Source organism: Chanodichthys erythropterus, chromosome 13, assembly GCF_024489055.1.
Source record: "Chanodichthys erythropterus isolate Z2021 chromosome 13, ASM2448905v1, whole genome shotgun sequence".
Classification (NCBI taxonomy): domain Eukaryota; kingdom Metazoa; phylum Chordata; class Actinopteri; order Cypriniformes; family Xenocyprididae; genus Chanodichthys; species Chanodichthys erythropterus.
Window position 1 is genome coordinate 47,787,402 of NC_090233.1, and position 11,279 is coordinate 47,798,680.

An 11,279-nucleotide genomic window follows, 5' to 3' on the forward strand; every position below is an offset into this window, starting at 1 on the left:
TTGAAGACACCTGGTGCCACACTCTAATCAGCTAATTAACTCAAAACACCTGCAAAGGCCTTTAAATGGTCTCTCAGTCTAGTTCTGTAGGCTACACAATCATGGGGAAGACTGCTGACTTGACAGTTGTCCAAAAGACGACCATTGACACCTTAGGGGGCACAAGGAGGGCAAGACACAAAAGGTCATTGCAAAAGAGGCTGGCTGTTCACAGAGCTCTGTGTCCAAGCACATTAATAGAGAGGCGAAGGGAAGGAAAAGGTGTGGTAGAAAAAAAGTGTACAAGCAATGGGGATAACCGCACCCTGGAGAGGATTGTGAAACAAAACCCATTCAAAAATGTGGGGGAGATTCACAAGGAGTGGACTGCAGCTGGAGTCAGTGCTTCAAGAACCACTACGCACAGACGTATGCAAGACATGGGTTTCAGCTGTCGCATTCCTTGTGTCAAGCCACTCTTGAACAACAGACAGTGTCAGAAACGTCTAAAGACAAAAAGGACTGGACTGCTGCTGATTGGTCCAAAGTTATGTTCTCTGATGACAGTAAATTTTGCATTTCCTTTGGAAATCAGAGTCCCAGAGTGATATGCCAGACCCAACAATGCAGAAGAGCTGAAGGCCACTATCAGAGCAAACTGGGCTCTCATAATACCTGAACAGTGCCACAGACTGATCGACTCCATGCCACACCGCATTGCTGCAGTAATTCAGGCAAAAGGAGCCCCAACTAAGTATTGAGTGCTGCACATGCTCATACTTTTCATGTTCATACTTTTCATGTTCATACTTTTCAGTTGGCCAAGATTTCTAAAAATCCTTTCTTTGTATTGGTCTTAAGTAGTATTCTAATTTTCTGAGATACTGAATTTGAGATTTTCCTTAGTTGTCAGTTATAATCATCAAAATTAAAAGAAAAACATTTGAAATATATCAGTCTGTGTGTAATGAATGAATATAGTATACAAGTTTCACTTTTTTAAAAAAAGGAATTAGGGAAATAAATCAACTTTTTGATGATTTTCTAATTGTATGACCAGCACCTGTATATTAATATAATATATAATATATGTATGTTAATATAATGTATTGTTCAGCCTGAGTTTCAGTTTCATTTTCATGGACTTTTAGTTTGTATGTTCTTGTTTTTCTTTGTCTTAGTTCCTGTTCCTTTTATTTCTGTTGCTAGTTTGTTTCTGTGGTTACCCATGATCATCACATGCATCTTGTTAATTTAGCTTGTTATCCCTGTGTATGTACTCCTTGTTTCTTTCTGTTCCTTGTCGATCATTTAACTTTTTTGTCCTTGTAAAGCTGTTTCATTTTCCTTATTGTACGTTCAGTTTGCAATTTGTATTCCTTTTTATTTTGTTAAATAAAATGAATGCTGCTTTGAGACTCTTCCTCATGTCTGAGCGTGACAATTATCGTTTTTACTGTATTTTGGTCAAATAAATGCAGCCTCATGAGCATAAGAAACTTCTTTTAAAAACATAATATCATTTTTACCAACCTCGAATATATATATAATAGCTATACTTAAGCTATACTAGCTTAAACCTGGCTAAATTTAATTTGATTTAAGCTTAAACAACAATAAAGGATTCGCCAATGGGGTTTGAAAAATACTTATTTTAATATTTTCTGTAAACAACCAAAATTTTGCTTTTCCAGTATATTTATCTTCAATGTTTTATCGAAAACATTTTTTTTTAAAATTTATATATATATATATATATATATATATATATATATATATATATATATTATATATTGTAGTGTACAAATAGATTGAGCAATGAGAATTTTTCTTACCATTACAATCTTCTCCTCCTCAGGAGACAATGATGGACCATCCTTTAAGGACCATCTCCTACATTGCTGATATTGGGAACATTGTGGTGTTGATGGCCAGAAGGAGAATGCCTCGCTCTGACTCTCAGGAGGACGTGGAAGCATCTGACCCTGCCCAAGACGAGAAGCGGCAATACAAGATGATCTGTCACGTGTTTGAGTCTGAAGATGTGAGTTCTTTATCCCATCTGTGTGTCAGTGTGACCTTATCAACCGGCAGCAAAAGGAGGCTGTCAGGGCGTGTTTATTGCTTTAGCATTGTAAAACGATATATTAAAAAGATTTACACACTTCATCTTTATAATACTTCCGTTGTTGCGATTTATGAACGTAATAAACTACTCTAGGCTGTTCATTACAGTGGTTTTACCACAGTTAAGGGGAGTTCAACCACAACACAAAACAGCAACCCCCTTCCATATTCACCCTTTCCACATTTAATCCATATTTGGCCAATTTTTCTTAGTCTCACATTTTTTTCCCATTATGTTCAGTATTGCAGTCACTGGCCATTGTGGTAGTGACCTCTAATAGCATTTATCCAGATGGTGTTCCTGGGCATCTTGCTGCGTGGGTTGAATCAGTAGACGGGAAATGACCTTTTCTCTGTTCAGCTGCAGAGACTATTTGAATAGAGCCCGTATATGTCACAGCGTATGTCTCAGCACAGTGTACAACAGTGACATGAGGGCAAAAGGCGTGTATGCGACTATCCTGAGGGATGCCACCCTTGTCGTCTCTTGACCCATCTGTGTAGCTGTCATCTTTTTTTTAAAAACTGCTGTCCTCTAACAATGGTTAGATAAATCAAATTGCATTCAAGCAATGTCATATTTTAGTTATTTAATATATTATTAGTTGTTCATTTCACCTGATTTCTATTTGTGTTCAGGCTCAGCTCATAGCTCAGTCTATCGGCCAGGCTTTCAGTGTGGCATACCAAGAGTTCCTGCGTGCCAATGGCATCAACCCAGAGGATCTGAGCCAGAAAGAGTATAGCGACCTCCTTAACACACAGGACATGTACAACGATGACCTCATTCACTTTTCCAAGTCTGAGAACTGCAAAGATGTAAGTGGACAGCGCATGCCTTGTGGAAACAGAAGATTACTGTGAAATTTTGAGAATTTGCCTGGACAAAATCAGATTTATCAGTAATATTGACTAAATCATGTTTTAGCAGTGATAAAAGTGGTGTGTTTGTGTGTACTTGTGCACTACAGGTTTACATAGAGAAGCAGAAGGGAGAGATTCTTGGGCTGGTGATTGTGGAGTCGGGCTGGGGCTCCATTCTTCCCACAGTTATTATAGCAAACATGATGCATGGCGGCCCGGCTGAGAAGTCCGGCAGGCTGAACATTGGGGACCAGATTATGTCCATCAATGGCACCAGCCTGGTGGGATTACCCCTCTCCACCTGTCAGAGTATAATCAAGGTACAAGTGTACTTGAATAAAACTTTAAGTACAATAATATCATGAATTTCAAAGATTTAATTCTGATTCTTAGACGTTCACTGATTTTATTTGTAGCCGATTCTTCTACATTCAATTCATTGCGTCAAACATATTGCTCTTCTTAGGGGTTGAAGAACCAATCCAGAATAAAGCTTAACATTGTGAGATGCCCACCTGTGACCACTGTCCTCATCAGAAGACCCGACCTAAGATATCAGCTGGGATTTAGTGTGCAGAATGGCATTGTAGGTATTTTGGATTTAAAAAAAAAAAAATCTATTGTAGAGATTTTTTTTTTTTTGTATCTGTTGGAGTAATCTAATATTATTTGGATGTATATTTAATTGTGCATACTAATTTCCTGTATTTTTATATTTATATTACTATATTACTCACTGATAGTAACAGTGTTAAATGTAATTTTTAGTAAATCTCAAAAAGAATTATTCATTTTTGATAACTTGTTTACTTGAAGCATTTAAAATGATTGATTGTAGTTTTTAGTGTTTTATTTTTATTTATGTAGACAAAAGAGTAGAGCATTTTTAACATCAGCAATTTATCAGCCTTAAGTTGAAAATAAATATTGTTATTGACCTTTATTTGTATTAATTCTTTAATGTTATAATAGTTTGTAATCAGTACTACAGTAATGTTTTTTCAGTAGTATCTTGACTTTGAATGAGTCAGGGTTATTATAATTAACTAAAACTAAAACCATAAAAAACTTCAAAGAAAACGTTAACTGAAATAAAAAATTAAAAAACTTAAACTTATTTCAGATGTTGCCAAAGCAGCATTTCTCATTTTCATTCAGTTTAACTTAATTTAGTAAAACAACTAAAATAAAAAATAAAATAATAAATAATAAACACCAAAACACAACCAAATGACTAAAACTTGAAAAATTCAAAATATAAATGAATTCAAAATATAACAACAACAAATTTTAATAATATCTCAATGCTACTATAATCTGGTCTGAAGTACAACATTAATGTATTCTGCATCCTCCAGATTTGCAGTCTCATGAGAGGAGGGATAGCAGAGCGCGGTGGGGTCCGTGTCGGCCACCGGATCATTGAAATCAATAGCCAGAGTGTTGTGGCCACCCCTCATGAGAAGATTGTACACATTCTGTCAAATGCAGTTGGTGAGGTAAGTCTGAGGAACACGATGGAGCTCCACACCTGCCTAGCAACATAAGATTTTTCACATCAATATTTCTCCAATGAGGTAATGACCCTATTTATTTAAATTATGATCATGAAACTATGGAAACTTGCTACCCTGTTTAGCTCTGTTTCATGTAAATTACAGCCTGTCAACAGTGGTCCCAAAAGGTTTTTGGACACTTTGGAAGTTTTGCAGTGACTGTTAATTCATTCAAGTTCACACAGGTGTCCTTTCAGAGTAACCACAGGTGTAGTTCATCACAATAACTATGATCATGATCCACTAATGTTTGACAACCAGAAAGGGTCCAAATACTTTGGGTATGTTTACACAACAACAATGTACTAAAAACAGAAAAGTTTTTTCTTTTGCGTTTTTTACGTACAGATGACAACGTTGTCGAAGCGATCCCCATTCACACTGATCTGCGAAAATGCAGTATTATTCATGCCAGGCCAGAAGTTGGCGATGTGACTTTGTAAAGAAACACTATGCGCCTATAGACCGAACGTGTAAAACGCATGCGCACAAAGTCACCGTTTTCACAAATTCTCGTTTTTGTAGTTTATACGGAGACGATAACGGTATTGTTTTTAAAAACTTGCACTTTGAAACCCGTTTTCAAAAGTTTGCATTTTCAGGCCCCCAAAACGCAGTTGTTGTGTAAATGAATGGCTAAAACGCACAAAAAGTTGTACGAAAACTGTGTTTGTCTTGAAGAAATGTTCCAGGTACAGTACAAGTTAAAGGGTTAGTTCACCCAAAAATGAAAATAATGTCATTTATTACTCATCCTCATGTTGTTCTACACCCGTAAGACCTTCATTCATCTTCGGAACACAAATTAAGATATTTTTTGATGAAATCCTATGGCTCCGTGAGGCCTCCATAGCCAGCAGTGACATTTCCTCTCTCAAGATCCATTAATGTACTAAAAACATATTTAAATCAGATCATGTGAGTACAGTGGTTCAATATTAATATTATAAAGCGACGACAATATTTTTTGTGCGCCAAAAAAACAAAATAACGACTTACATAGTGATGGCCGATTTCAAAACGCCGTTTCATTAAGCTTCGGAGCGTTATGAATCTTTTGTGTCGAATCAGCGGTTCGGAGCGCCAGAGTCACACGATTTCAGCGGTTTGGTGGTTTGACACGCGATCTGAATCATGATTCGGATTTTAATCTTTTTAATCACATTGACTTCTTTTGTAAGATCCTTTTTGAAGAAAACAAGGGGCAAATGTTTTTGTGGCCATTATTTATTCAACATTAAGCCAGAAATGCTACTTATTTAACTTACTTGCATCAAACCCAGAATATTCCTTTAATTTTAGATGTATCGTTTTATAATTTGAAACACAACAAACTTTTGTAAAATGTAAAATCTTTAAAATAAATCTTTTAAAGTGTGCTTGCAAATCTTTAAAATAAATGCAAAAATAAATAAAAGTCTTAAAGTCTAGCTTGTAATTTAATAACAAAAACAAAATGGCAAAAAGAAGTATTTTGTGATATATGTATTGTTTTGTGAAATAAAGTTTCTCATATTGTGTGATGGGTTTTGGTCATATCACCCACCACTAATTCACACTCATCCATTTTTTAAGTTTGGCTTGAGTTCCAAAATCCACACTTGTGTACAACTGAACTTGACTTTCACGTTTCGCCCCATTCTGAACAGATTCACATGAAGACTATGCCGGCTGCCATGTACCGCTTGTTAACAGCCCAGGAGCAACCCGTTTACATCTAAAGCTACAACACTTTCTCAAGCCTCCTGCCCCGTTGTCACCAGATATAACCTTAATCTTGATGTGAAAGTGTCAGGCCTGTGAACTGGTGACTGTGTGATTGAATCCACTGAAGCTCTGCTCAACATGGCTCTCCATGACTTCACTGCCTCCCCTGAGCTCTTCATCTGTTCTTTTCTGTTGCTGTGAGTGCGATTGCTGTGCCGTGTCATTCCTCTCTGTGTGCACTGGAACGAAGCAGAGAGAGAGAGAGAGTGAGAAATATTTAAAGCCCATCACAGGAAATGGTGTACTACTCAAACCAGATACCTACTCACACAGCAATTTGTGGGTGACAAAAAGTACACCTGTGTGATGTGAGCGTTAGGTGTACAAAATGGAGTTTGCCTTACCATACTTTTTTGCCGTCGTTTATTCGAGCTCGGCAGGCGTCATGTGTTTTAGATTCAACTTTTTTCATTTTTAAGGGCAGCTGTTAGTCTGAGGAATATGGTGTTGAGTTGAATTGGTCACAACCTACAGGATGTTGAATAGGAATTTGAATTGGGTCCACAGGAAAATAAATTTACTGAATTGCAATTTGAAAGACATTCAGCAGTCATTAACTCTACTATAACTTCAATTTTCAATTAACAAAGCCACCAAAATGTTAACTTTGCCATACAGCACCACAAAATGTACTTTGACAACTTTTGACTGGATAATATTGTAAGTAAACTTACAATATTTTCAGTTATGATCCTGAAAATGAAAGTTAATTTATTAAATATAGTGAAATGCATATACATTTTCAAACATTATTAATATTATTTAATGTTGCGTTTTTCATTTTATTTATAGGTAATTGATACTGAAACACACATTTCTTTAACTTACTTTCCATTTTACTTGCTTAAATTCAAATTCAAATTACAATTCTGCATCCTGTTGGCTTAGAAATGGACTAAACCATTGAGTCCTGTCAAAAAGTTTTTATTTAAACACACTTCCTATCAAAATGACAGTGATCTTTTTGGTTCATCCGTGGTGGATAATTCAATGGGAATTTCTAGTATACTTAGGAGTATATATAGTAGAGCACATAGAAATTGTGGATGAAATGCCTTACAGAATGATGATGCCATAATTTGAAAAAAAAAAGATAGTGTTTTTGAAATATATGGAGGTGCATTTGGAGATTTGAGAATAATTGATGTTGACTTAATGGGATAGTTCACCCAAAAATGAAAATTCTGTCATCATTTACTCACCTTCTAGTTGTTCCAAACCTGTATAAATTTCTTTCTTCTGCTGAACACAAAAGAAGATATTTTGAAGAATATGGGTAACCAAACCCCATTGACTTCCATAGTATGGAGGGGGAAAATGATGACAGAATTTTCACTTTTGGGTGAACTATCCCTTTAACAAATGAACCTCTTTAAATAAGCATACGCATATATTACAGTCGGGGAAAAGCTTCCTAAAAATGAACTGTTGTGTTGTGATTTACTGCTTTTTTTTTTTTTATACATTCATGTGCAATATTTATTTAGTTTTTGTTTGGGGTTCTTTTTTTTTTTTTTTGGTAAATGACTGCATTGCTTATTTTTATGCACAGAAAACCTTCCTTTTTGTCTTAAGCATCTGTATATTAAATAATAATATTGCAAATTAAATATGCCTATATTGGTAGCATTTTCTTTTAAACATTTATACTTGGGAAAAAAAATGTTTGTGTTGACATTTTCAGGATGGATTCGATAAATTCCATTCTGAGATCTCATTTATCTTTTGTACCTCGTTATGAAGTTGAGTCATTACGGCCTTTTTTTTAACAACTAAATGTTAAATTCATGTGTGCTACTTTTTCACTCAGTGTTTTTTTCACTTAAGAGCAGAATGTGTCTTAACAGAACTGTATTCGCTCTCAGAAAGCTTCGGTCTGGTACATTTGAGCTGAATTTGCAAGCGTGTATGACTCTAATTTGGACACCAATATCCAGTATACTGTTCTAGTTTAGAGCATCTCAACATGAAGCGATTGAAAACTGACTGTGTTTCCAGAGATTTTCCCCCTCATTACAGTACCATCTGTGCAAGAACCTCAGCATGCTTTGGCACATCTCCATTATTACTTCTTAGAGACTGTCTGAATTCTGGTAAATATCACTATATATGTGATTTTGCATCTGAAGAAAAAACAAGCAGAAAATGTCTTACGAGAAGCTTATTGCAATGAATTATTGAACACGCTCCCCTATTTTACCATCAAGTGTACTTGCGTAATTCTTTTGAGAGCGCACACACACGTTTGCAAAGATCTTTTGCCATCAAATAATTAATACAGCAATGTAGATTATATCAATATGATGACATTTCTGCAGTGTTGAATCTGTATTGATACTAGAAATATTGTGAGGAATCTTACTGCTCTGCAGCGACTGTATTTGATGGCATTCTGGCTCTTTCAGATGTTACCAAGCTCCCTGTAATTGTGCCGCTGATAAGAAAAGGTACTTCTTGTTGCTTAAAATGTGAATTTCACCCCACATTCTGACCTCATTAGCACTGTATTCTGTTACTAATTGAATCAAAAGTCATTAACACTGAGGAAGGGCCTCATTTTTTATTGTTTTGCTTTATGTGAAGCATGATCTTTTTGTAAGCATTGCTATTTATTCTTGTAGTGAGTGTGATGTGTGATTACAAATGACTTCATCATCAAATAAAACCAGCTAGACACTTTCATATATATATTATATTTATTTACATATAGCATAATATATACAGTATATCCAATGAACATATACCTTGTGTACAATAATGAAAGTAAACTGTGCAAAAGTCTTTGACACCAGTGTGCTACTATTTAACATAAGGGGCATCATCACGTCATGTTTGAAATCCGCAGGCTGAATAACACTAACTTTTACTATAATAATGTAATCGGTCTGCTACCACCATAGCGTTTTTCCATATTTATTGTAAAAGATGTTATATTATTATACTGAAATGCAACGGTTAAGACGGTTTCGTTTTTGGGCTCTAATATTAAAATGCATCACCCTTCACATCGATGTACCGTCAGTGTCCCAGACTTCTGCACTATACAGTACAGAATAATGTACAAGCTTTAATGAGTGATGGATTTAATTATTTAATAATGGAGAAACAAAACAAGTGGCTTAATGTGTTATTAATGACACCAGGTATGAAATATCAGTGTACATATGTAACCCAGGATGTGCAGAGTATTGGACGGATTCAGCAGATTCCCACCTCGAGACTGTAGAATGCAAGGCCTCAGAAGAGTGTGTGGTTCGTATTGAAGTAGAAAAGGAACTGTGGGTTTGATTAGTATTTATAACGCACTTGCTCTGAATGTAATTACAATTATATGTTTGTCAATGTCAAAGTAAAAAGACACTTTCTGTAAAGCAATAGCAATGTTTATTTATTTGCTAGCTTCTCTGTGATTGAACTATTTAGACACATTCCTTTACCATAGCAGGAATGTTTGTAACAGTACTTACAACATTAAACCAACTACTGAGAGCGTATACTGCTAGAATGTCTCTTTCATCTCGCACACGCTCAGCATGATTTTCAGTTACTGATCATCATCCAAAACTGTTCAAATGTTTGGGGTCGGGAAGATTTTTTTTTTTTTCATGTTTTTTGCAAGTCTCTTCTGCTCACCAAAACTTCATTTATTTCATCAAAAATACAGTAACAAAAGTAATATTGTAAAATATTACTACAATTTAAAAGTTTCTAAAATGTAATTTATTCCTGTGGTGGAAAAGCTGAATTTTCAGCATCATTTCATGTGAAGAATTCATTGTCACATGACCCTTCAGAAATCATTTTAATTTGCTGATTCGCTGCTCCAGAAACTTTTATTATTATTATCAGTGTTGAAAACTACGGAAGAGGATTAGGGCTAAGCAATAATAAAAAAATAAAACCATCTCGAGATTAAAGTCGTTAAATTTCGAGAAAAAAGTCGAAATAAAATGTTGAGAATAGTCATTAAATTACGAGAAAAATGACGTTAAATTTTGAGAAAAAAGTCGAGATAAAACATTGAGAATAAACACATTAAATTATGAGAAAAACTTGTTAAATTTCGAGAAAAAAAGTCGAGATAAAATGTTGAGAATAAACTTGTTAAATTACGAGAAAAAAGTCTTTAAATTACAAATTTCTCATAATTTAACGACTTTTTTTCTCGAAATTTAACAACTTTAATTTTGAGATGGTTTCATTTTTTTATTATTGCTTGGCCCTAATCCTCTTCCATAGAAAACAGTTGTGCATCTTAATATTTTTGTGGAAACCATTTTGTAGATGCATTTTTTAAGATTCTTTGATTAATAGAATCTTCAAAAGAACAGCATTTATTTGAAATATAAAACATTTATAACATTAAAATTTAAATTACAGTTCAACCAAAAATGAAAATTCTGTCATCATTTACTGACCCTCAATTTGGTCCAGACCTGTATGAGTTTATTTCTTCTGTTGAACACAAAAGAAGATATTTTGTCAATAATATAATGTCTGTAACCAAACAGTTGATGGTCCCCATTGACTTTCATAGTATTTTTTTTCCTACTATGGAAAACAATGGGGACAATCAACTGTTTGGTTACAGACATTATATTATTGACAAAATATCTTCTTTTGTGTTCAACAGAAGAAATTAATAAAGGTTTGGGACAACTTTAGGGTGAGTAAATGATGACAATTTTATTTTTTGTGTGAACTAACCCTTTAAATTTTGCAAGCTGAATTCAAACTCCAATCATCCTTTTGCGCACCAATGCTAAATGTGTCAGAGCAAAGCATTTTGGGGTGAACAGTCCCTTTAATGCATCCTTTCTGAATATTTTTTTTTTTTTTTTTTTTTTTAATCTTCTTGGCACCAAACTTCTGAACCGTAGCATATAATTAGAAAAGTTTACCCTACATGTTCGAAATGTCAATTGAATAAAATAAAAAAAACAGAACAGGCAGATGATTTTTAAAACCATGTTTAATCTTGGTGGA

The 11,279-nt window shown here is 34.7% G+C and overlaps 1 protein-coding gene across 3 annotated transcripts in view; it reads left to right on the plus strand.

Moving 5' to 3' along the window:
- The window catches only part of apba1a (amyloid beta (A4) precursor protein-binding, family A, member 1a), an 81,773-nt gene extending 72,005 nt beyond the window's left edge, over positions 1 to 9,768 (plus strand). For all 3 annotated transcript variants that reach the window (XM_067407904.1, XM_067407901.1, XM_067407905.1), the window contains 6 exons: positions 1,838 to 2,023; positions 2,746 to 2,925; positions 3,078 to 3,290; positions 3,437 to 3,556; positions 4,329 to 4,469; positions 6,176 to 9,768. In XM_067407904.1, coding sequence (XP_067264005.1) covers positions 1,838 to 2,023; positions 2,746 to 2,925; positions 3,078 to 3,290; positions 3,437 to 3,556; positions 4,329 to 4,469; positions 6,176 to 6,247 — 912 coding nt within the window. In that variant the 3' untranslated portion in view covers positions 6,248 to 9,768. The remainder of the gene's footprint in view (positions 1 to 1,837; positions 2,024 to 2,745; positions 2,926 to 3,077; positions 3,291 to 3,436; positions 3,557 to 4,328; positions 4,470 to 6,175) is intronic.
- Positions 9,769 to 11,279: the final 1,511 nt, after the last annotated feature.